Source organism: Passer montanus, unplaced genomic scaffold, assembly GCF_014805655.1.
Source record: "Passer montanus isolate IOZ18808 unplaced genomic scaffold, ASM1480565v1 scaffold21, whole genome shotgun sequence".
Classification (NCBI taxonomy): Eukaryota; Metazoa; Chordata; class Aves; order Passeriformes; family Passeridae; genus Passer; species Passer montanus.
Window position 1 is genome coordinate 2,684,077 of NW_024366703.1, and position 26,992 is coordinate 2,711,068.

The 26,992-nt window shown below is 41.6% G+C and overlaps 2 protein-coding genes across 3 annotated transcripts; one reads left to right on the forward strand and one right to left on the reverse strand.

Moving 5' to 3' along the window:
* Nucleotides 1-208: 208 nt before the first annotated feature.
* Nucleotides 209-26,888, reverse strand: ANKRD22 (ankyrin repeat domain 22). Of its 2 annotated transcripts, XM_039709058.1 has the most exons (8): nucleotides 26,726-26,888; nucleotides 11,921-12,136; nucleotides 11,031-11,104; nucleotides 4,706-4,897; nucleotides 3,853-3,960; nucleotides 3,467-3,544; nucleotides 2,566-2,664; nucleotides 209-1,950 (listed from the first exon to the last, which is right to left on the reverse strand). In XM_039709058.1, the coding sequence occupies exons 3-8, from the start codon at nucleotides 11,064-11,066 to the stop codon at nucleotides 1,873-1,875; spliced, it is 591 nt and encodes a 196-aa protein (XP_039564992.1). In that variant the 5' UTR covers nucleotides 11,067-11,104; nucleotides 11,921-12,136; nucleotides 26,726-26,888; the 3' UTR covers nucleotides 209-1,872. The 2 variants fall into 2 exon arrangements, with proteins under 2 accessions (XP_039564992.1, XP_039564993.1); XM_039709059.1 differs by lacking the exons at nucleotides 11,921-12,136; nucleotides 26,726-26,888 and having other exon boundaries at nucleotides 10,792-11,104.
* On the forward strand, nucleotides 16,358-24,985 carry LOC120502033 (lipase member M-like). Its single transcript, XM_039709048.1, has 9 exons — nucleotides 16,358-16,495; nucleotides 18,343-18,457; nucleotides 18,723-18,921; nucleotides 19,690-19,799; nucleotides 20,633-20,769; nucleotides 21,703-21,843; nucleotides 22,561-22,632; nucleotides 23,940-24,008; nucleotides 24,980-24,985. Exons 1-9 carry the CDS (start codon nucleotides 16,364-16,366, stop codon nucleotides 24,983-24,985), a joined length of 981 nt encoding a protein of 326 aa, XP_039564982.1. The 5' UTR covers nucleotides 16,358-16,363.
* Nucleotides 26,889-26,992: the final 104 nt, after the last annotated feature.

Here is a 26,992-nt window from a genome sequence, read left to right on the forward strand (position 1 = left end):
AGAGAACCTGTCTTTTTTGTTTTCTCTTCTGAAATTACACATTATTGTCAACACAGCCAAGAGATCTTCAAGCACAAGAAACTGAGCAAATAATAGATGACCAAAAAATATCAAGAAATCCAACCTCAAAAAAATTTATTGAAGTGTTTATCTTCTCCCCATGCCTACAAATCACACAAATGTTTGTTCACACACCCTGAGCCCCTCACAGTTTCAAAGACCACGGGTGGCAGCTGTAGAATAAGGAGACATAGACCCATCCAGCAAGGTGCACTCCAGGCAATATAGCTTCCACCCTATGAATTATTCTTCACACTGGCATTGAAGCTGTTGCCAGCACTCTCAGCTGTCAGCACTCACTTTTACACAGCTCTGTGTCTGGGCCATTCTTCACTCAAGCAGTTCCTAAATCATAGCAAAGCAGTTGGATGTTTTCCCTTTACAGCCATCAGCCCTAAGAGATGGTGTCTTCATAATCCATGCAAGTGCCTCCCCTCTTCTCACCTACCAGCTGGTCTGGAGTGCCTGGCCCCAGACTGCACACAAAATGTTCATTATTACAGGCTCCAACAAGGATCCTTATTTCATGGGGTGTTTCTGGCTGCAACTTCAGGCTCATCTTGTCCAGCCAAGACCCTTTGTAGTTGGAGTTGACGTCCAATACAATAGTTACACTGCAAAATATATCTGTCTATGCAACAGAGGAAAAGTACACTAGCTTGTCCACACACCCACTGTGGCACCCATTAGCAATGCTGTACTGCACTTCTGACAGCTTACAGGAAAAGGCCAAAATTGTCAACAAAAATAAAGATATATTAGACCAAGGAGGCACAACCCAGCAGTGTATGAAAGAAGTTTCTCCTTTATTGCTGCATTATTAAATCACAAAACACTGGACCACTTTTATACATTGCTTATTACTGCAGGTTTTCTTCTGCCTTCACTTATGCAAGAGAAGACTCATGGATATATTATTATGATTGGTATTATCCCCTGCTGCATGCACCACTCTGTACAGCAGGCTATCCTGCCTAGTCCCATGGGAATGATACATCTGGTTTCCATCAACAGCATTTCATTTATTGACTCTTTTTTTTTTAATTTAGTACACTGTTTATATTGGAAAGGTAGTCAAGAGACCAGTTTCTCTACTGAGCCAAACATATTTTCTTTACTATTTCTTAATGCATTAAAGTGATCTGGGAATTGACTTTATTTCTTAATCCAGCAAGGCATTGAATCTCTTTTTGCTGTTTCTTAGATGAAACCCAAGTCCCACCTTTGTAGAAACACAGTGAGAATTAAGGTGTGTGCAAATTGTAGGAAGGATGGAAAGAGGAAGGGCTCAACTGAGAGATCTATTTTCCCAGCCCCTCCCATTGTAGGAAGATAAATACTTAGAAGAAGGGTACCAGACCTTTTATAACTGCTGTAGCACATTATTTAGTTCCCCTATGGAACAAGTAGCACACGCTCTAAAGGAAATTTTATTTTTGCATTGGCTGCCAACCATCATATGCAATGTTTAGGCTTCCAGATATTTTATAGCTACCTTTCAAAATCCACAGTCTGCAGAAGTCAAGTAATAAAACTGATGAAGCAGATGGAAAGGGCAATATTTTGAACACTATTGCGTAGTAATTTATGACGGTAAAATAAAATGAACTTCATGGCCTTGGGGTACTGATAAATCGCACACAAACTTGTCCAAGTCTGCAGCAAGGAATGGGTGGATGTGAGTCTTTGGATGGAATGGGTGGACTGAGTCTTTACAAAGTGTCAGCCCTCATCCTTTGCAGCACTTCTGCTGTTGTGAAAGGTGGATTGCCAGATGAGGTAATTTTCTGCATGTTTGAGAGTCCTTGATGGCTAAGAATCTTTTCTTATCATTCTTTCAATGTTGTGGAACTGTAATCTTCTTGCTATATCTAAGGGAGTCTCCCCATCCTGAAAGAAACACATGAAATACATCACAATATGACAGATATGGGTCACATACAAAGAGATTTCCTAACTTTGCTACCTGTGTAAGGTCCCCTGTCACTTCTGCTCTAAAATAAAGGTTTCACGACATGCTGGGCCTAATACTGCTCTGGCTGAAGAAAAGAACAGAGACCTCCCCTACAGGAGGGAAAGCCTTTCTGCTGTTTCCTGAGAGTAATATCTAAATGTAGGGAGCTCAGCTAAGATTTGATTTCAAGAGCAACATAGATAATACACTGCTCACCTCAACTCAGCAGTGCAGATAGTCCCAGGTCAATACTGATTTGGGTAACACTTGGGCTGTTCTGGTGACAGAAGCAGCTTGACTTGGCCTCTGAGAAGAAGGGTGCTCAACAGTACAAAAACCACCTAGGAAGACTTTTATCCCTGCCCTACAACCTGCACCTTAGGAATAACTATAGAGTAGCTCTGAGCTAAGAAGAAAACAGGAGACAAACTGGCTGCCGGGAAGATGTGCACCCTTTTCTTTACATTGCTGTGCACCAGCTAAGGCCTACAATGTGCTTACTGGTTGACCACCATGATAAGCAAATACATTTATCAAATTCACCTTCTTACCCGATTCTTTACAGAAGTGTCTGCATGGGCTTCAAGCAGCAGAGGAATGACTGCCTGGTTTTTCATTTCACAAGCATAGTGAAGGGCTGTGCTGCCAGACTGAAGGGAAATAGAAGCAAATTAGTTTTATCTCTATGATTTCTTTAGTAGAGCTTAGGTAAGTAAGACTACCTGTAGCATCTCCTGTCACAATACAGTACAAAGTAAAACAAATACATTTCCATGAGAAAAACAGGACCAAAAACTTAATTCCTTCCCTGGGATGCAACTGCTAAAATAGGTTTGATACATTAGTAGGAAATCAGTAATTTCAGAGGATCACATGAGCTTGACATCAGAAACTACATCTTAAACAATACTGTTTGCTTGCACTTCAATGTTTTAGAATTTCATTGCTGATAAAATTGGTGTTTCTCCTTTTCTGCCTTAGAGAAGAGGAGCTCTTTACCTCACCCAAGTAAGTAGGCTAGTGGATCCATAACTCTGTATATGGCAGATCAGCACACTCTGAAGACCAAGAGAAGACACAGGGTCTTGCCCTGTAGCCCACAACTTTGTTCCAGTTCAAAATAAATGCTGATAGACTCAGATGCTTATATCACTAGAAGCTTTACAGAATTGGGTATTTAATACATAAGTACCTGAGCCCAGCTTGCCAGGATTCTCTTATGAGGGCACTGTTCAGAAAGGGAGGATTAGTTGGTCAGTGGGGAATTATTTCTCTATACACTATAAATCTGTTGCCCGAGTGTCATGCAGAAACACTGAACCCTCCTGGTACATTAGTCAGTTCAGTCCCTGATACTCCTACTACAGCTATGCTGCTAAAAGGTTATGTAGTCTGTTTTTAGTATTATTTCCTGCATGTGAGCCACATTTGCCTTTGTATAAACCCACTTACAGAGTCAGTAGCATTCACATCGACTCCAGCTCTAAGCAACATCTTGACCAGGTGTTCATTCTGTTTTGTCTTTGAGACCTGTTTGGTGCAAGGGAAAGAGTAACACAGTTAATCTGTATATAGTCTTAAGTATATTTGTACTAAATACTGTGGGTTTTTTTCCAAAAAGAGGCATGGTCTCTGGAAATGTCAGACTGATGCAGCAATACAGATCTGTCCCTTCACCAGTTATAGCCACAGCAAAATCCCTGCTCCTTCTGTTGTACATATTCAGTTTTGCTTTAAGAAAGCAGTCCATATTCTGTAGAGGTTTCTAGCCTGAAACACTGCCATGAAAAATGGCAAGGGAAAGATGCAGGGTGATTCTTGCTTCCATGCAGACTCACCATGAGAAGGTATCCAATTAGCATAACTGGCATGAGGATTATGATGAGCACATAGTCAAGGAAGGTGAACCGTTTCCTCACAGCATAATGGAGGCAAGTGCAGTCCTTCTAAAGACAAAGCAACTCTCATTAGTACAGATTCAGTGAACTCACTTCACTTAATATTGACCAGAGCAGACCATTTTAAATTACACAAGCTTTCTTTTATACTGTCTAATAGGAAATCTCCTGTGATTTTCAAGCAGAAATAGACACATGCATCTTGCTTCATTCAAGCAGAAGCACATTTAACACATAGAAGGTCATGGAAATTGGACTACACATGCAAGAAGGATGTGGGATCCAAAGGATTCCATGTGTATGTTGGCAAACTTAGACCTGGCTGCAGAAATTCAAAGCAGAGAGTGGGTATCTCATGTGGCTGTTGCTGCCACACAGCAAGGTAAATCAGCAGGAGGAATCACCACAGCCCCCCTTCTTACAGAGGTGCTGGCTGCTGCAGCAAGGACAAATGAGACCTTAGATCAGAGAAAAACAGGAAAGTAGCAAAAACCACCACAGACTCCTATTGAGAATAGTTTTAAAAAGTCTTTAAATACTGAATATACCAAAGCAACTAAAGGGCACGTCTGCAAAGTTTTGTGTTGCAGTGTTAAACTTGCAACAGGTTGTCAAGATGGAGCTGGACACAGGACCCCAAAATAAGCAGAGAAGCCTTTTAGTTCCACCTGTTTCTCCACCTATCCTCAGTAGGAAACAAACCTGAGGTTTGTCTGTGCTTCCCAGTGTCCCCACTGGCACTCCAAGAATCTGAAAGAACAGTCCCACAAAGGAAGAATCAGTGGCCACTTACCTTATTTCTAAGGTTGACATCAGCATGTTTCCTCAAAAGATAGTTAACTATCCTGTTGTTTCCTTGTCTACATGCACAAATTAAGGGGGTGTCTCCAAGGAAGCTGTCCTGGACATTCAAATAGTTGCTGTTGCTCTCCAAAAGGAGATGAACTTTGTTGAAATCGTTGTTATAAGCTGCCTGGCAGATGGGCTGAAATGAAAAGATAATATTCATCAGCACGTGTTTCACTAAGACATCCACACTTCCCATTCTGGCTTACTACTCACACACCCCAAAACCCTTGACAGAGGCTGTAGTTCTTGGTGCCTTCCAGAAGATGGTGGTAGGAGACACTCCTGCAGCTGCTACACAGCTCTCAGTCCCAAAGTCAGAGACTTTGCACAGTGGGATGGATTTTCTGTTCATTTTGGATGCTATTTCTAGAATCCAGGACATAAGTCCTGTTTATTTGCAGCCATTAGCGCAAAAAAAAACCCAAAAAAACCCCAAAAAAACCCAAAAAAAACAAAAAACCCAAAGCCGGCTTGCATTCTCCCAGGAGTTGGTCACTGTATTAAGCAGCAAGCAGGGACAAGCCCCATGCCTGACTTTACCTCAGGCTTTACCTTTGGCTGAGCAGAATGAAACACTCCTGACTCATCCATTCCCAGAAGAGAACCACACTTCAGGTGAAAGTTGAAAAACCAAGCCCCCACCAATATTTCTTTTCTAGACCTTGACATAGCTAAAAAAATACATGCCAGTGTGCCCACAGGTCAGATCCTGCCTGGCTTTGGAGAACTGCTTGCTGGTCAGCTTTTTGCTCAGTATTTCTACACATCCTTGACCTAAACTGCAATTCCTTTCCTCACCAGTAGCAAGAATTCAAACTAAGGAGAAGTTGAGAAGGGCAGGAGTACTGCAGGTTTCAAACAGCCTTATACAGGCAGAAACTAACATTCAGAGATGGGGGAGACTGGTAGCATTTGAATTCTCCAGTCAAAAACAGAGTACATCTTCCTTTTCTTTGGTACTGAGGATTTTGCCCAACATTTTCCAAAACAGAAATTTTCTTTAAATATTAGCTGTAGTTTTTCCTCTTCACTGTCCTTTTTTTCACATCCTAAATACTCTATATGAAAAAGATCTAGTCCTGAACGCTGAGTTCTTTCCTCACTCCTCCAGATTGTTCCCTTCCCTCTGTCCTCACCTCTACTCCTACACCTTCCTGCCTTAAAAATATTCATCTTATTTACAATTTTCAGACAAACTTTGATCTACAACACAGGTTTATCTCCAGCATAATTACTGCTTAGTTTTCTGGACAGCTGCGTAAGAGAAGTGATTTGTTTCCAAACGAAGTATTTACATGCTTACCAGACCTTGCACCACTTCTTGTTTTGTTTTTATTATATCAGACGAAAATCTACAAAGGACACATTCCATATTTTAAACATGCACATCTGTCTGTATTTGTATAGAAGCATACTTATACAATTTGGAATTTTGCATTTCACCAGAACCAGAACCGTTTTAATGATTTTGAGGCGAAAAGCCTCTTTCAAGCCCCTTTTGGTGTGATTTGCACACAGGTGCCATCTAAAAGATCAGTTTTTCTCTAGAACCTTGCTCTCTGTCATGTTGGTGTCTAGTACTTTATCTTCATGCCCAGGAGAGAGAAGATCCTGTGGAGTCTGCACCTCTGATTTCCCTACTATTTTTCTTACATATTACTTTGCTTATTTAAAGATGCAGGAGATTTGCTCTTTGGTTGAACATCTGTTCAAATCCCAGTCATTTACCATATAAATTTGCTCCTTTCTGAGCTGGTTTTGCTCATTCAGCAGCTCAAGGATATGCTTTATTTACTTTCCTTTCTGTGCTTCCTCCAAGACTTTTACTTGCTAGGTGGTTAAACCCAAGGCATTTCTGACCGATGCTCTCATTGATCTGTGGGATCTTTTTCTAAACCTTACACTACTGCTGGACTCAGTTCTAGAGCCATGAACAATGAAGGCACACAGACCACTCCCTAAGAGACCATGTTATTTGGGGCTGAAGTCATGCACAGAGCCAGCACACACAAGTCACAGGTGCTCTTTCACCTACTGAAACCAGCTGTCCTCAGAAAACATCCAGGGCCAGAAAATGTAATGAAGCAGTTCTCATCCATTCCAGCAACTAATACCTGGGAAACTGATGTATTTAAAGTATGACGTAAAGTAAAGATGCATTTTGAATCATTATTATTTCCCCTGGAGTGGGGTACTTTGTAGAAATTTTACTGTCTGCATTAACATGTTCCATTCACATTTAAAGGAAAAAAACAACAAAGAAACACAAACTTTTTTCCAATTTGTATGGGATTTTTTTTGAGGCCCACTCTGCTGGTTTGTATTCTTGAAAATACCTTTTAGTCAAAGAAAGGTGGAAAGTCTCACAGACCAAATTTGTAATATATCTCTCAAATTGGCTTTTCCATGGCTGGAAAAGCAAACATCATAGCAGAATATTTAAGTAAAGGAACAAAGCACTGCCAACAACTATGAGTTCATGATATTGATACCAATAACAATAAGGATTCAGAAAAAATGTGTTAGGAAAGTATAAAGATAAGAAAAAATACAAATAGGTGACAATCAGCCACTTGTCCCAAAAAGACAAATGCTATATTAGATAGTGTCTCTCACAGAAAGAGATGTTACAGAAGACACTTTGCTGGGATAGTGTGTAGAGTTCTTGTCATTTGGGTCCTGAAATGAGATCAGACCATGGCAGGAGCATGAAACATCTCTACAGCTGAGGAATATGAAGAGCCTGAAGGTTGATTTGCTTAGGGAGAGACAGCACTGTCCCTGTCCAGAATAAATTAAAGGGTCAGTATTAAAGAAGACCAATTAATTTCAAGGAACATGGTGAAAAACATGATACATCTGACCAAAAAATTTAGCATGAAAATTTGAAAGAGATTTGTATTCATAAGCAGAGTAAGGTAACAAAACGAGCTTCCAGTAGCAACAGATTGGACACAAAACCTGCCTGGCCCCAGGATGGGGCTTGAGCATGTGCCAGGATTTCTGTGGTTGTGAAGCCTCAGCCACAAAACTCTTCCACTTCTCAGGTTTTTTGGTTGTCAGCCTGGCAAACCTATCTAAAGGAGCACTAATTGTGCTTAAGACTGTTTTAAACTATTCCCCAAAGTTTTCTCTTAAGACAATAATAGAATTCCTTACAAACAGGTAGCACCTATCTGGAGTATCAGCAGGGAGGACAAGTTTGGAGTTAGATCAGTGTTAGGAACGAACAGTAGGTTCCATCCAAAACCCCAGAAAACAAATTTCCTTTAAGTCTCTAGAAAATGCTGGAGGGTAAGAGACTGGAAAATCTCACTCTGTTTTGTACAGTGTTAGAAGATTGCCTCAGTAGTGATACAGCCAGTTTCATATTTGTGTTAGGGTTATTGCTGTTGCTGTGTTGTTGTTATCCACTCATCATACACAAGAGAGAAATAAACCCATGGGATAGTTCTCAGAATACCTGAGCTTCACATTGCAGGGGCAAGCCATACCCAAAGAATCCAAAGTTCATGTCTTGTGCTCATGCTCAGCTGTGGCAAGGAGCAGGACAGTGAGAGCAGAAGTCTGATGGCAGGGGAGGACAGCCAGGAGAGCCCCTGCAGCTTCCCTTGTTCCCAGAGATGCACTGGCAACTGGAGCAGATGTGTCTGTGGAGTCTCCTGCAGGGATGTGTGAGAAGTGCTCCCACCAGAGAAAGCACCAGTGGGAACTGAGTTCTCAGCTTCTGGAGGAGTGGTTTGCAGTCCAAGTCACAGAGTGGCTTCTCTTGCCCACACCACATCATTTACAAATCCCAGTGTCCTCACTGCCCCAGGGAGCTCACAACAGACCTGGCCCACCCCCTCAAAGCAGCAGGGCAGACCCAGCACTGGCACAGCAAACACTTCACCCCATACAGACACGGCCTCGGGTGGGGGAGTAGGATCCACAGTTCCAGCTTAGGCAAAGAGGGAGAGAGGGCCTCTCTGGAGGATCTGGCAGCAAAGCCCTTCTCCTCTGCTCTCATTCACACTGCTGCAGCACCACCCAGCATTCAGACAAGGTGCACGGGATGAACCTGACAGCGTGACTCTGCACAAAACATGCAGTGGAAGAGAGGGAAAAATCATCACAACCCCCAAACACTCCTTTAACTCTCTCCAGAGATGCCTTTTCCCAGCCACAGCATCAGGGATAATCGTGAACTAGAGCACAGCCTGCCCAGCTGAAAAGCAGGGGGCAGACACTGGAGAATGGAAAGTAGAGTTTGAAGATTAAGTATGCCAATAACTGAGTGTTTAAAATCTCTCTTTCTACAATACTTCTTCTTCTGCAAGCCCTTCAGACCAGAATTTAGTTGTTCAGTATATAAGGCTTCAGGGAAGGTGAGAAATACTCACAGGACATGCAAGGGTTTTCATGGCTGAGAGCACTCAGTACAAGATCACCAAATAAGTGGTGCAAGAAAAGCAATAACACTTCCACTATCAGAAAGAGCAGTTATAGAACCAATTTTTTGTGGTTTTTTAATCAATTGCAGAACATGATTGATGCTAGGTCCTGGTAGTTTATCCAGATCCAGGGGAACCACCACATCTGAACCTGTCTGGTGTTTCTTGCATCACCCTCCGCTCAGCTTTGATGAGCTAGTGATAAACCTTCAGCTACTTAGCAAGTTCTACCACACAAGTAAAGGTTAGTGGCACAGTATGAAGGACAAAGCATTCAACCAACAGAGAGGAGGTGAAGGTAAAGCCTGTCTTGCAACTTGGAGAACAATTTCAATTGCAATTACTTCCTCCTTTAGAACTCCAGGGGATTGCCTAAATTACATCAACTCTTTGCAATTTTTTAGAAAAAAAGAAAAACATTTTGCAATGTCAAAATATTCTGAACCAATCCATAGCCTCTTCCGTTGCACCAAACTTATACAAAAAGCATGCTATGAACTTAACAGAAAAGTCTAAATTATGTTTAGGATGCCAAGGAATACACTAATATCCAAGTAAGTTGTGCTTCCCAGAAAAGGCAACTTACAATTCTTTATTTTCAGTGCCCTAGCATTCTATCCTGTATAAATGAACCATAATTTACGCGGAAAACTGTATCTCAAAATGTTTAAAGAGAGAAAATGAATTTATATGAAAATATTAACTAATAAGCATGAAAAACATGGAAAGCTTTTAAACATTCTTTAAAAACCTGTGTAATTAAGCTAGACAACACTGATTTCCACTGCAATACTATCTCAGAGTAGTAGATCTGGAGAGAGGCAAGAAACCCTTTCAGAATAAGCTACAGTCTGTTCAGCCGATCACCCTATGAATGCCAGATTCAAGTTCCTTGTAATTCTGAAAGAGGAGAAGATACCTGATTTCACCGAATAGCTTTTTTGAAAATACAAGGTGGCTTTCAGCATAGAAATGTAACCTTTAAAAGCACCAGCTATGTAATGCTGCCACCAGAAAAAGAAACACAGTGCAATGCACTCTTTTCACAGTCACAAAGGACCAAAGTCTTCATTTGTCCCCACATGTACAAATAGGAAATTTATAACAGAATATGTTTAGGTAGAATTTATGCTAAAGTACAGGAAAATGTTAAATGAACTGTGGTTTGGGGACAAACCCATAAAGATAAGGTAAAAAATAATTACCTTCTTAAAACAATATGGGGAGAGTGGAAGGTTTTCTTAGGCATTAACTTTATTATCTGTATTCAGTGTAAGCCAAGGAGTTGTCTGCCTTTTGCAAAGCTGTTTGTTGCTTGCACCATGTACAGATTGTTCTGATCTCAACACAGAACAACAGAAAATGCTGAACACATACTTTGTGAAGCCATGATAATTATGCCAGTTATTGCATTTTCTTTGCTTCTATAAACAATACTACTGACAGATTGTAATAGACAAAGGAAAACATTTCCAGAGGGAAAAAACTTCCAGATCACTATAAGCCTGTTTATGGGAGGCTGCAAACGGGACAAACCAAGCCCAGTGAATATCCATACCTTCAACAGCACCAGTAACTGCAGAAAATGGTCACGTACCTCTGAATAGAGTATCCCCATGCCTATTCTTCACTCTGGAGCTCCTTCTTGTTCAACAGCCCAGCAAGTTACCCTCACCTGAAATGTGCTCGAGCTTGTTTGAATCTGGTTAATAGTTAACATAAAAGCATCACTTTTTCTTAAGCTATATTTCCTCTCAGTGCTTTCTACTTAGTAGCGTAAAACAATTGTCTTCAGAAACCCAACCCAGGGAGGTAAACCTGAGAACAGCAGCTTACGGGAGACTGATGGAACAAGTTACAACACAGAAGCATTTTCCTTTGTCATTTCTGCAACAACATCCTCCAGTTACCTAAAAAGGAAAGTAGAAAAACAGGTTGAGGAGAGGAGGGAGAGAGAAGGGAAGGAAGTTTCACAAGTAAAGAAATGGAGGAGTGAAAAGAATAAAGAGCATGAAATCTAAAACTTAAAATAATGAACAATTGTACTTAGTTTGCCACTCAAGATACTGTTGACTAAAACACATTCCAAACCTTCTGCAAGAAAATGCCTGTCAAGAAAAGGGAAGCAACTAAATCCCACGCCTTTAATGAAAACTCCCAGTGTAATTAGCCTCTCACTCTTTAATTAAGCAGGCCGGCCGCTTTCATCATTTTTGCTCAGTCTTCTCTTTCTAGCCCAGCCCAGCCAAGGAATATGACTCATGTCTAACCTGATAATTTTATATGCTAATTGGGAAGAGAATTATTGCTGATGGACCTGAGGATAAGATGCTGACGGCATCAGTCTTTCTGAGCAAGGCATGTGTATTTCAAATTTCTGCATTCACCTCAAAAATATCTTTTCCTTTTATAGTTTAAATCACATTTCATGTATCTCAAGCAAATTTTTAAAAAAGTTTTAAGACATATTCATGTAAGTATGCATCTTAAATCCAAGCCCTCTGCCTTACATTTGAGAACTTTTATTTCCAAATAATTTAAGTGTTTATTCTCAGCGAGGTGGAGACCATATAAAATTTCTTATTCTATCTCCAGCCTTGTCTAATTAAAGTAGTACAACACCTCTGGAGGTAGTGTTCTTTTGCTGGCACCACTTCTAGCCCTTTCAGTGGCTGTTTCAGAAGAAAGTCAGGCTGGCAGGTAACAGACACAGACACAAAACCTACCTGTGACAGAGTCTCTGGGATCCTCACGACAGACTGGTCTTCAAGCATGTGGTGAACATGACGTTGGACTAAGGACATGGAAGAGCAAGTAACACCTCAAAGGTGAAACGGTCTTCCTCACCAGTGTTTCAGAAGATCTTCTTCACATCAAGATCCCAAGATATCCACATCCTCCTGCATCTACTGACCAGCTTGTTGGAATTTATAAACTACAACCTGTTGAAAGAAATGTTGAATCACTAAGATGTTACATAAAACAACTTAGTAGTTTAATTAATCTCTTCCTAACAAAAATAAATAAATGTATGGTAATCTGAAAAAGTATTTAAAAACCCCCAACAAACAAACCAACAAAAAAAAAAAAAATCCATCCTCTCCAAAGCATCCCATCCCAGGTCCTCTTGAAAAGCACTGAAGTGACTACTTTGGTCAGAGATTCAACTGAAGAACAGTCAAGCAGCCCAGCCATGATGAGATATGAAAATCATGCAAATGCATATAGTCACAGGTTCACTTCTGACTAACCAATTGCTTCAGTGCTCTTTGCCATGCTTGTAAATGAAGATTAGAATCCTGAAAAACTTTTTTTTTAATAAATAAGGGGATTTTTTTTCTGCAAAGGGTGCCAAGACAGTGCATGGGCAAACTGTCCCCTGCCCAGTCTGTGTAGGAAACATGATTCTTACTTTCTGACAGAATTCAACAACATTCAAAAGTTTCACGTGAGCCAGAAGGCAACTAAATATGTTTCAGAAGGATCTTCACCAGGGCAATAATAAGGTAAACTAATTTTTCAAACCAGCTATCAATAGTTTAAGAGCAGCATATTCAACAAAAGTCTCAGAAGATTGTTTGTATCTTTAAATTCCAAGCACTAGAATTTGTATTGCCACGAATCACATGAGATACGTTACTCTCAGGAAGGCAACCTGTGGCTTGTTGGAGTCATGTGTGCAGAACAGTCCTCCCAAATGCACATTCCTGAAAAATGCACTCCTGGAACAGGCAATGTTTGCACAAGCGGGACACTGACACCTTGCACTTTCCCTCAGAACACTGTTAACCACTTGTACAACATCCTTGCAAGGTCCCTTGCACCTCTGCTGCAGGACAGGATTAACTCAACAGACCCAACAAACCCAAAGACCCTTCCATGGCATGGACCAGAACCTGTATTTTATAACATTAAACTGAGTTCATGCTGTATCCAGCTCCAGGCCTGACCACCTGGACTTCAATTTTGACACAGCATTTTAAAACAGAATACTTACTTTCTTAGCTTCCCTGGTTCTCTAAGTAAGGGCAGCCCATCCTGGGAAGTTTCTGTTTCTAGGCTTTGTGGTTTTTATTCTCTCCTTATAGGCATAACTTTCATTCTCTTTTCCTTTTCAGATGGGTTAACATATCTTTTGCTCTTCACTTCCCATCAACAATATCAGGAAATATATTGTACATCCCGTATGCCACCACAAGGTGATATAGGTAAAATGTTTCAGGTCATTCCCAGCTGGCAATTCCATAAAACAAAAATTGTTTTATGGAATTGACAGCTGGGAATGACCTGAAAATTGTGTTATCTGGGAATAAAGCAGAGAAAAGTCTTCAATATTTCTCACTAAGTGGGGGTATCAGACCTGCTGAACTGTGATGTTTTTCATTGAGAAATCACCATTTTGGCTTTTCCACAGAGTGTGCCCTACTTCATAAAGCAGAATTGTTTCTGTGGTGACTCTCAGGTTTTGTTTACTAACAAGAACTTACTTCATTCATTTTCCCAGGCAAGGCAGCATATCATTAGCACCCACATTTCAAAGAATTTGTAGCATCCAGAAGCCAGGCCAGTTTCAGTGAGGATCAAGCCCCCCAGGCTGATTTCAATTAATTCAGTGATTAGGCAGGGGTCTTAATATATTGTGTTCACAGAGTTTATGGGGGTGGCTTGGAAATAATAAGAATGAGTGTTAGCACCCTCTCTTGACTTGAAGTTTAAACAATGCTTTCAAACTTAATTCAGTTCCTGAGAATCCCTACAGAAGAAGGGTAATTCAGAGCAAACTCTTTTTTGTATGTTGTGGGGTTCACACCTTTCAAATCACTTCTGGTTTTATTCTAAGATTATCTAACAAAGAAGGATTGTCCCAAACAATCAGCAATTCAGAAAACAAGCAACTGGTGTGGAACCAGTGACCAAAACAGCTTTTGTACTATTCACAGCAGCAGAGATCACATTCACAAAACTAGAAAGTTTTGAGAAAAGACGGATTCTTCTCCTTTTTATCCCAAAATATAGTAGTTACAGCACTTAGTAAGACAGGTAGCAGTACAGATAAAGATCTGCCACAGCCTCAGGGAACAAGAATAACCAAGTTCCTCATAAGTATTCTAATGACAGGTTAGATGCCTCTTTACCTCATCAGATCCATGGTGCAATTTGGTCTTTCAGAATTCATGCAACGGTGCTATTTATCATAGAATAGCTCCACTCCTTAAATACTGCCAAACAAGCAGCACTTAAACATGCTCTCCTATGCATGCAGATCACACAGAGCCCTACTGCTGCTCCTTAGATTGGCACAGGCTTCTGGCAGGGAATCAGCAGGAGACTGACCAGGAGCTGCAGCAGGCGGTGCAAGTGCGGGAGTCAAAGCACAGGTAAGTTTGTTCATGTGCATCCGTGCTCTCTTTCTCCCTTGCCTGTCTCCATGCAGATGTGCTCTCCTGGTTCTGAGCAGCTGGTTCTCAGAGCAGCCAGCCTGCTCCTTCCTGACTGCTGTGCATCAAAGGGCAGGTTTGCCAGAGGTGGAGAGGAAAAGGACTTTGGCCCATGCAAAGGGAAAAAGGAGTAACTGAGGATTTCGTTTTGTTCTCTTTGTTTTTTCCCCCTAGGAATGTCACTGTGGATGCATGGAAATCTCAGCATGGAAAGCTTGTACATAAATTAAATAAATCTTGTTCTTACAGCTGCAAAAGCTTTTGATTTTTCCCTGCAAATTAACTCAGAGATTCTGACACCTGCTAGCCTGGTGTATTTCTGTCCCAGTTATAGTGTATGTGAAAGCCATATGACTCTCTCAAGAGTACAATGATGAACTTCTAGAAGGTTTAAGGTTTGTTTTCATTAATATCAAAAACCTCCAGAAATGGCATTTTTGAATATGTCTTTCAGGCATCTTCCTCTACCTTTTTTTTCCTTTTTAAAATAATTCAGTTATTTCCAGTTTGCCATGGTAAATGTCACTCTTTGGCATTGTTTCATTGCATAAAAATACTAGATTATTGTTCAAAGCCCCTATGACTTGGCCATTGAAATTAATGAGACAGCTGTGTGCCAAGCCTTAGAGTTGATTGGTGCATTATGTCTGATTTACAAAGCTTTCATATTCAGTACAGCACATAGAAAATGGCACACCATAAAAAAGGTAATAATTTACCTACCACATAGATTCATCTTTAGTACAAACTGTGACTTATGCTGGACTTTTCAGGTTTTTTTCCAAACAATGCTCCACATGCAAAAAAAGAGGAATGTGTTTTTTACTTTTGTTTGAGCGCAATAAAATAGCAGAAAGCAGTGGAATATTTACTCTGAAACTGTGCTTCCAGAGCACACAGGTAAGAGGATTTCTGTTGTACAGAATAATTGGAGTGATCTCCTACAAAGTGGATAGATCACAATGACTTGGGATTTCAAAATTAAAAGTATAATATTGCACCGTATATATATTCTAATAATATATAATGATATATAATTTTTATATTATATCTATCTAAAATATTCAATTTGTGGCTTAATCCAAATGTTGTAGCCACTCAAGGGATATGATAGATTTAATGAAAAATTAAGATAATTGACAACCCACTCCCTCCCTCCTCAAGAAATTCAGAGGAAACAAATAAAAAATATTTTACCTGTCCTTTCTATACTCTACAAACCTTAATGATCTTCCCCATGGTGATTCAGATAAAACACTCTGGGTTTATGACCTGTTCCATCCGTGCTAATTACAAAGGTGACTACAACCAAAAAGCAGGGCATTAACTACACAGAGAGCACTATGATTTTTGCTCAGGCAAGCTTTGCTGTGACCACCAGACAATGCCTAAAATCCAGGAAGATTCAGCCTTTTCTCCAAGAAATACAGCTTTACAATAGAAAAGACCCTATGTAGAGAGAAAGGAAGGTACTCATCACAAACTAGCATCAATGCCATATAAACACAGGTTGTTTCCTTCTCATCCTGAAGCCTTTGACTCATTTGTAGTCCATATTAAACAGGAAAAGCTGTAGACAATCCTTCCTTTACAGTTTTTTATTCTGGTAGCCCTTGGGGAACAGACTCTGGGCAACCTTCAGGAGACTCTCCTCTTGGGTGCTCCTGTGGAATTCCACACCACTCTCTTCCTAATGAACAAAGAGCACCTGCTCTTCCACACAGCCCCAAGATGTGGTGCCTCCTCGTGCTGCTCTGCTCCCAAGGAATTGCCTTTTCAGCAGGATTCACAGCAGCCTCCCCTGCAGGTGTTGACACAGGCCGCTGCAAGAAGAGTCGCAACCCGGAATGTTTCATGAACGTTGTAAGTTGGGTCACCTTCTGTCCTTTTCTAAAGCATCTCTCCCACTACCACTGTCTAGCAGTGCCTATCAGGAGGCTAAAGTAAGTTCCCTTCAAAGGGGTCCCTCCAGCAGCACAGACCTAGAGGAAATGTTGATGCTCCTATCCAAACAGCCTGAGCTAGAGAGAAGAATTCCTTTGCAGTGGAAACAAAGGCTGGCTTCTAGTCTCAAGGCCTGCCTTCTGTAACAACCTCTTTGCCTAGTACAGTGGTAAGGGTGCTTGTACCCCTTCTTCAAACAACAGATTCTCAAAACAAAAACCCCTTGCTCTGAATCACCAAAGATTTCCTCACTGTGGCAGCAGTGTAGTAGGTGGTACCGTGAGTCTGAAATAGGAGATCCACCCTCCGTGGCTTGCTTAACCACACTTCGGCAAGAAAGGACTCACTGTGGATCAGATAGAGATACTGATGCATGTTTACTGTTTGAAAAGGTACAACCTTGCTGTGGGGAGAGTGGGAGCTTCAGAAAATGCTCATTAGAGAAGCCCTTCTGTTGAGTTGTGAGGTACTGAAGGGACCCCCTTGATTTCTAAACTCCTTCTCAAAGAGGAGCTTGGATGCAGCTGAATCCAGTCTTTGACTCTCACTGCTGAAGGCTAAGGAATTATAAAGGTGTGATTGAAACATTCTACAACTTTGTCCTGCGAGACTAACCATGGCAAACCAGATATATTTATATAAAAAAGAATGATTTATTATAATTAATGATTAGACAAAAATAACCCAATCAGAATTTTTTACTACACAGTAGAGTACCTAAAACTACTGGTATAAGATAATATAGGACAGTGTATTATATCAAAGCAATCATATAAAAGCAATTGTACTAAAGCTAGCAAAAAGAAACAATTATTAAAGTAGAGACTGATTTAACTCACCCTCATTCACACCAACACCTGTGGGCAAAATCTCTTTTGCTCAGCCTCGAGGAGCAACTTTGAGGGGCGTCCCAATCCAAAGGAGAAATCTTCATACACGGTCCAAGAAGGGATATGTTAGGAGAACTTGACCATGTGAAAGTGGACAGGACTTTGAAAGTATAAAGTGATTGACTACCAACCTTATGTCTCCAGGTTGGCTTAGCAGTTTATCTTCACCAGACCTTTGTTTCATTATCAGGATGCTAATTTGGTGTTGAGGTATCAGACCTGTCTTAGCATAATTCAACACAACAGAAATACATGATGCTCCTTCTCAGCCTACCACTATAGCTTGCCAAATAGGATATTGAGTAGTTTGACCACATTCCAAGGCAGAATATCATACTACAGACCTGTGTCAGCATTGTAAAACAGGATAAACTATCTCCAAAAGGTTAGTCACTCGCTTTGCCCCATAATAGGGAATCAAATTTCAGACAACTACCATCTAAGCAGGTCTGATGAAGATTTTACTGCATCCTGCTACTCTTAAAAGTCTGTGTAGTGCTTGAGTGCCACAGCTACATCAGTTACTACAATTTGAGTGATATTAAGCATTAAGTAGAATACACAAATCACAGAAACCCATTCCAACTCCTCTTGCTGCAGTTTGCATCCTCCAGCCTCCATGGCTACAGCATGGCAGCTATAGGATCATCCACAAAAAAGAGAGACATGGGGTTTGTTTTCCTGCAGGAATCCCTTTTGGTGTCCCTCCCTACCACTACAACACAGTAGAGAAAGGCTAGCAATATGCTATCACATTTATCTCCCTGGCATGTTCTTGGCTAGCTTCACATTCCTGGGCAGAAGCAGCCTCCAAACAGTTCTTGCACCAATATCTTCACTGTAAATGATAACAAACTCTCCTTTGGCTTTCCAAAGAGTGAAATTATCAGATATCACGGATTCCCCAGCGAGGAATATGAAGTTCCGACGGAGGATGGATACATTCTTGGTGTTTTCCGAATTCCTTCTGGAAGGAACAGCCAAAATACAGGTATGATATATAGGATATAAGGACAGTCTGAGAGCCAACTCTTACATGGATTCCCCATCCTTCCCCTATGCAAATGCAAAGTTCCATACCTTTCCATCTCAGCAAGGGTACCCAGCATCATTGGATAGGAGCATCATTCAGCTAGAATGCAGCCTGAATTCTGTATATTGGTTAAAAAACTTCTGCAAAACCAAATGCTGCCCCCCAGATTTAAGTACACATTACTTATTACTGTTACAGCTTAAGAAAATCTCTTCTGTTTTAGGGAAGAAGCCTGCAGTCTTGCTACATCATGGTATTTTATCAGATTCTACTCACTGGATTGCCAACCTGCCCAACAACAGCTTGGGCTTCATCCTTGCAGATGCTGGCTATGATGTCTGGTTGGGAAACAGCCGAGGAGACACCTGGTCTTTAAAACATAAGACCCTTAAGCCCTGCCAGAAAGAGTTCTGGCAGTTCAGGTACTCTTTGGAGAAAGAATTTCTCAAGAAAGCAACTATCAGGGAACTAGCAAGATTAGGCAGTTGCTACTAGAATGCAGAACTTTTCCCCTTCTGACTATATGAAAAAATTTCCTTCTAAATTACATGAAAACACGACATGTTTTCATATAATCTGACTTCAAGTGGGACATGCAACATTTAAGGAGACTAGACAAACTTGTCCACAGATGCAGCCTGGGAATATCAGGGAGGTTATAAGAAGGAATTGGCTGCATGAGCTGGACAGGCTCTTCTGGAATCAGCACACACAGAAACAAAGCTGGAAGCACACAGGTTACCTTTGCTGCTTTCTGTGGGAAAAGGCTTCCAAAACTGGGAGGCATCTGTAACCTCGAAGTCTCCCACCAGACACCATGTCCCAAATGCAGAAAGGACAGGAGAATGCTCAGCCTAGTCTAGAAATCTGATCTACTGCAGCTGATGTTATCTGAGAGAAAAGATTTCTTGGAACCCATGCAGGTGAAAGCACTGATTAAATTCAGTTCCCCAAGGACTGCAGCTGTCAGGTGAAGCTGGCACCTCATCCACACAGAGCCCAAGGCATCAGGCAGCCAGGCTGCACAGCTGCTCCCCTCTGCCCACTTCCCCAGCTCAAGCCAGGATGCAGACACAGTGTGCAACCTCCTCCTTCAATGGGTGCTGCTTGCTGCCATGAACAGAACTGACAGTCAGTAACTCACACTGGGATAGTCACAGTCTGCCAGCTTTTTGTGTTTCTCCCCGCAGCTTCGATGAGATAGGTAAATATGATATTCCAGCAGAGCTGAACTTCATCATGAATAAAACGGGACAGAAGGATGTTTACTATATTGGTCACTCTGAAGGATCAGCTGCAGGTAATGTTAGAACTGTCTGGGTACCAAACAGTCAGTGTTAGTGTTTATGATTTATAGAAAAGATCTGTGAGCAGACTCTGGGGTTTATGTCACAGTGTACAGTTGTCTTTTTACAAAAACAAACTCAGAAACACAGAAAAAAATGGGGAAAAGTGGCATTATTAGAAAATTATTTTCCTTTCTTCCCATATGTGTATTCTAAGAATCTTTTTACAGAATTAATAGTTCAGACGAAATCGCCACCTTCTTTGTCTTTAGCTAGCTATGTCAGCCAGTCAGATCCATCAGTGGAGAAATTTAAACACATTCAGAAAACAGGGACAAACCCTTTTTAGCTTTAATGCCTTCCTTATACTCTTCCTTTACGTGTGAATTCACTTTCATGCAAGTATGCGCTTAATTACAAGGAAAAAAATTATTAATCTTCAGATAATTTTTGTATTGCTGAACGGCAGCATACACATGTACAGTCTTTTAGAGACTGCAAGATAAGAAACTTTTTATTTTGAATTTAGGGAACTTTAGAGAGAATTTGAATTTCAAATATCTAATTAATATACCTTTTCAACCAAACTGATAACCAAAGTTATCAGTTCTGACGAAAGCAGTATCAGGACATGCTCTAATGAGCTTGTATCCTTAGAATGAACTGTATCTTCCAAATAAAAGTTTTAAGCAAGAATCAAACATTCTCTTTAGGTCTGCAGCACAGAAATATAAAATAGCCAATGGGATGCTAACCTAGCCTCACTCCTTTGCTGCCTACTGCTTTTTTATTTATTTGGTCTATGGAGATCTCTTTATCAACTTGACTTCTTTTTCTGAGCTTGCAGGCTTCATAGCACTTTCTACTTATCCTGATTTGTCTCAGAAGATTAAAGCATTATTTGCTTTGGCACCAGTGACCACCATCACACACGCTACCAGTCCTATGATAACGATTACACAGCTTCCCGAGGCACTGATCAGGGTAAGTAATTTCTCTTTCTGAAGAGAAAGACATAATTGTCTGCTTCCCTACTGGACTCACTCAGCCTGAACTTCTAAGGGGTGATCAGTTAGAATTGAATTCAGTGTATCAGACTTCAAACTTCCCAAAGAGCTAACCTGCAAGGTTCACATGGTATGGCTTTTGCCATTTCTTTAAGGTAGCGGGCATACTTTCACCATTATTTATTTAAGTCAAATTATTTCTGAAGCAAGCTTTCAAATACCCGAACAAAAGAAATCTAATATAGTCTACTAAATCTAGCCTCAAGCACTAATAAAAAACACACATAAGACATTTCACATCTTAATTTTATCAGACATGCAGATCATTTATGGTTGTAAAGTATTCACTTGTAGAGTGATAAATGAAACTTAAACACTAGAAGGTGTCAACTTAATAGAATTTGCTGGGAATGTGGAAATCATGCATGCTATACTGTATGTCAAACCACAGAAGCACATCCTCTTCCTGTCCAAGCTGCATCCATGATGTGACTATAGAGCATTCAGCTCTATACCCTTCTCATTTGTCTCATTTGTCTGATCCCTCTTTACTTAGGATTGGTACTCACAGTACAGTTTGTACCTGCCAGGAAAAAGTATTAGGGCAAAAAGGGACTTCTTATATTCTACAGCCATCAGTGCAGTGCAGTGCAACTTCCTTTCTCACTGAGATCAGTACACTAAAAACAGATGGACAGTGACCTCCAGCACTCGTCTCAAGGAGAAGGAGAAACAAGTGGTCTGAACACTCCATAATGGATAGTGGGATGGCAAGCAGTTTCAGCAATCCTGCCTCTTGTGAAGAGGCAAGGCTATTAAAGAAGAGAGAGTGACTTAAAGAAGAGGGAGTTTACTGCATGAAATAATCTTGCAACAGCTAAGAAAAGTTTTGCACTTTTCCTCCCCTCAGTTACTATTTGGCTGCAAAGGATTTTTTCAACACAATGAGCTGACGGAAAGACCTTTAACACAGTTCTGTGCATGTCTGGGGAAAGTTTGTGGCAGTATCTTGTGCTACCTAGCCGGAGGCATGATGCAAAATATGAACATGGTAAGCACCTCCAAGAAAAGCTTCACACAAGTAAATCTGAAGAAGCTTTGAAGGGGAACTGGACAAAGATCTTTTTCTCTTTTGCACAATTCATATCTTTTTCTTCCTAAACAACAAGACATCTGACTCCTCTGAACATAAGAGATGTTTTCTTTTTCTTGCTACACACTGAAAGATTTCCAGCCAAAACTCAAAGCTGTTTCTTCACACTTCTCCCAGAAGAAAGATTGTATTCCTTTACTCTGGCTGCTACCTCTTGTTCTTACAGACCTTTCACATGTCTGTTCTCCAGTCACCTTTAATCTCTCAGACTATTTAACAAGTGTACCCATAAAAAGTGCTCACACACGCAGCTTCATTATGCTCAAGAGAACTGTATGTATATTGACAATCTTTCTCTACTGATTATGCTCAGTATATTTAAAAGTATTATGCAAATCATACAAACTGGGAAAAAAAGGCCATACATGCTTCTCAAATTATGTTTTCTCTATGTTGAGAATGTTGAAAAGATTATCCCAAAGATATAAAATCCTATATAATCATTCCTACTGTAAACTAGTGTATTTGTGAATCTTTCCTCAACCTCCATTTTTATATCTGAAGAATATCCTATAAAAATGGGGTATGCAGCAGTATGGTGCTCAGGGTCTTCACAGCTTTATTCTGTCACAGCACTGGATCTGTGCCTTCATAACACTTCTGCTTTGTCTCCAGAGTCGAACAGATTCATACATTGGACACTACCCAGCCGGAACATCAGTACAGAATGTTATCCATTGGCAGCAGGTATAACTGTGCTGACATATAAACACTCTTAGTACGGCTTTTTATGCCACTGACAGCCAACAGGGAAGTCCAGAGGTAACAGATCTGGAAATCTGCCCATCACATCTTCTCACCTGTCACAGAGGGAGTCCTGCTCCCCATGGCTCATCAGATCATTCCCTGAATTTCCCCTTTGGCCCAGGCTCTGAGATTTCCTCAGGGCACATCACGCCTCTCATGGTCTCCAGCCTTCATCTTTATTTATGGAGATGTGTGCAGAAAGCTGCAGAAGGGAACACAAGCACAATCTAGGCACTTGGCAGGTGGGATAAGTGAGAACTTTACAGTCAGGGAAAACCAGACAAGGAAGTGATCTAGGTTAAATCTGGTCTGCCAGAGGGTTAATTGCAGATTACCTCCAAAAGCCAGTTTACTGCACAAAGGGTTCTGCTGGCACAATGGCAAAATGGGGAACTGCCTCTTCTGCTGGTACCTTATGCCACTTTCAGACCTCTAGCTTGTTCTGCCTAGGCTCCAAATCAGACCAGGGCAAGATGGCATTGGCTCAGAAACACATCACTCCATGTGAACAGCAAACTTAAGTGAACTCTATGTGAGCTGTGAACTTAAGTGAACTCTAAGTGAACTGTGCCACTTAAGCCAGCCCAAAAATACATGTGTGCTGCTGTACATCCCCTGCCTAAAATTCCTCGTACCAGAAACCCAGAAGCCAGAGACAGAAAATAGAGATGAGTTAGCAGAGTTCTATCATATCCTCTGTTACTTAGAAGTTTAGATTTTAAAAAACCACACACATTATCAGTAAGACAGGTTAATCCTTTATTATTTTGATATTCCTTTTAGACAAATCACAGAAGACAACAGTTTAGTGCTAAGGTACTCACACTCAGCTCCCAATATTCTTGTATGCAGTTCAGAGCCTCTGATATCGTTGCCACTACTGTGAGCAGACCAGACCAGACCAAGCACGCACACAAAAGTTGAGGATTTTGAGGAGGTATCCCAGGCTAGTGAGAGCTCTGACATGCTCCTGCACCACAAAGAGCTACTTTAGCTAACTAAAGAGCCAATTAAGATAGGGCAGCAAGGCTGTAATTACTAAACATAAAAAGGGTGGTGGCTGAAGATCAGGAGAAAATGTTAGCAAGAGGAAAGGTGGTGAACCACTTATCTCACAATCCCTCCTCAGTATCCCTGGAATCCTGTCTGCTGCCTGAGACTTGAGTTCAATCATATGCAAGTAAACAACTCCTGTACTCTGTCTCTTAACATTTTCATTTTATCTGTCCTTGTTACAATATTAACAGATAAAACATGCAGACAAATTTCAAGCTTATGACTACGGCTGTAAGGAAAACATGAAGAAATACAACCAGGTAAGGCATTTTTCTGAGAACTCATCCTTGGGTCCTGGCAAAACTAAGAACAGAAAAATTCATACATTAGCACCTTGAATGCTACAAAAAGAAGGGAAGGGTGGTCTTAGGTAAAGCTTCACCTGAACTTAATAGTCATAATTGTCAGAGTCTATTCACAAACATGGCAGATTCTTGCAGCCTCCCCTACTGATGCAGGGATGTGTTCAACAACATGTCAGCTTACCTGCCATTCCCAAAAGGCTAAGAGTCTAGACCCAGGTCCTAGACTGGATGAATACAGAGCTCTTCTCCAAAAATCCTCAATGTCTGCGTTTCAGTTAAACACTAAAATGGGGATGAAAAGGGGAAAAAAAAAAAGTGGAAATGCATACGTTGGTTTTCAGAGGCTACTTGCTGTAAAAATTAAACTTAAGGGATGGTTCAATATGGCACAGTGGAGACTGCTGGGGAGAACTAAAGTATCTTGTATGGAAAAATGAAATAGGAAAAATTTGGTCTTTAGGAGCTTTATTTACTGTGTAGTCAACAACTGAAAATGCTCTGCCCCTATCGCAACACTTATAACTCGCCTGATTATTTTCTGAGGTTTGATCAGATCACTTGGCTTGTAGTGAGCTTTGTGAGTCAGGGCAGGTTATTTTATGGGTGGCACATTGTTTTACAAGCGGGTGAAGATTCCAAGGAAACCTTCCTTCTCAGACACCTTTCATACACATATATGGTCTTTAAATACCTGAAGTTTAAACTCTGAAATGGGCAATGTTTTCTTTCCAATAATGTGGAAGATTAGGAAATGGTCCAAAAAGCAGTCAGGAAGAAAGATAACTGAACCACCCTTTGATAAGGGCAAGTTTCAAAACATCTTGTGCGTGGTCCCTTACCACACTGACAAATAACCATCCTGCATTAAGTCATTGGTTCAGATCTCATCTCCATTTTAATCTTTTGTGTTTCTTTAATTTCTTCAGGGATGACAAGCAAGGCAGTGAATGGGGTTAGGGCAGTGAGCAATAAGAGGGTGGCCTTCATCCTTATGGTTTTACGGTAGGTAGTGCAGAAGCAAAAGAGAGGTGCTTGCACAGAAACCTTTCTATAAACACAACTCTGATGCAGCAGCAGTCACTCAGGTCTCCTCCCTGTCTTACAGACTGCTCTGGGAGTAGGATCCACAATTCCAGCTCAGGCATAAAGGGAGAGAGGGCCTCTCTGGAGGATCTGGCAGCAAAGCCCTTCTCCTCTGCTCTCATTCACACTGCTGCAGCACCACCCAGCATTCAGACAAGGTGCACGGGATGAACCTGACAGTGTGACTCTGCACAAAACGTACAATGGAAGGGAGGGAGGAAAACAGAATCACAGCACTGAACTCCTTCCACCCTCACCAGTGGTGCATTTTCCCTGCTGCAGAGGCAGGGCTGATCATGAACTAGAACTGATTCTCCATGAACCAGAACACATGGCTCTGCCCAGCTGAAGAAAGCAGTGGGGACACACAGCCCTTTCAGGGAGGTGAAGGAAGGTGGATCTAGCAGTTCCTCAAAATCTGGTTGGGTGGACACTGGTCTGAAATTAACTTTGCTCATCCTGGAAGCAGCCACCAAGGGCTGCCCCAGGACATCAAGTTCAAACTTTTCTAGAGCATCTTCCCATGCTGTACAAGAAGAACCAGCCACAGACACACCCTGCAAGAGGTTACAGGGAAACATTCAGGTCAGTGACCAACAGTTCTTGGGAAAGAACACCATTTGTGGTGTCTTCAGTACTGAACACCTAAATAAGTCTAACGTTCAGCCTAACTTCACCCCTGACATAACTGAGTTTTACAAAGGATTGCCAGTTTTTCTAACAGAAGAGAACTTCCAAATACCCATCTCATAGCCTCTCCATTTACCAAATTTTCCTGCAAGCAAACTTTATCTTCTTATTGCCATGCATCAGAAATGCAGTCCTGGAATGCACAGGGTCTGGACAACAGGAATAGCCATTCTTTACACTTCCCCTTGGACAACCATTAGCTATCCAGACAAAATCCTTGCAGCACTGAAAGTGTCCTTTCCATGTCTGCTTCAGGATAGGATTAACTCAACAGTTCCACTGAAAACCCTCCATGGCATAGACTGGAGCCCCTATTTCATAACTCTCTCAGCCAAATCCAAGATAAAAGGGTAGGTAGTTGAACATACTGGATTTTTGCTGCTTGCCCAAATCAGTCCCTCCTGTTCTTAAAGTCAGGACCAAGACCTGTTGCCTCACTCCACAGCCACCGGCACCAAGAGTGGTACTTCAAGGCTGGGAAGCCAAGCAGCAGAACAGCCTCACACACATTGAAAGGAGGGAAGGAAAATTACATTACTGTGTTTGGGGGTGCAGGATGAGCTATATACAAGTATCTTAGACCATGTCTAGACTTCCATGATCAGGTTTGGTGTCCAAGAAAGGCATCAATATGATCAATACCTGCCGAGCAAGTTCAGCAAAAAGACAACATGAAGGTCATCCAAGTTTATCACGGAGTGAGTAACTGCTGCACTGGCTGAACATTCCAGCAGAGATCGAGGCCAGCCCAGAGCACTGCCCTGCCTCCTCAGAAACCCAGCCAACCCTTCTGCTTTAGAGGAGGAAGGCGCTCCTGTCCGGCAAGCCTCTTCCCAGCTACAGCAGCCCCACACTGGCAACCACACCTTCAGTTTAATTTGCGTCCTTTTCCTCCTTACCCACAGCTTCCACCGCAACGGAATTGTTTCCCCTCAGTGAGCCCTTCCCAAAGTTCAGGAGAGTCCAGGTGAGGTGTGCATACCCTCCGGTACCCAAGCAGACAAAGACTGACTTAGCCATGGCCGGGCTGACACGGGCACCGCGGGGAATGCGGAGGGGACACACGCCAGGTGCGCCCGGACCGCGCTGGCCCCGGCACCCTCTGCCCCGCCCGCCGCCCTCGCAGGGCCCCTCCCTTCGCCCCGAGCCCCCGGCGGCTGCGGGGC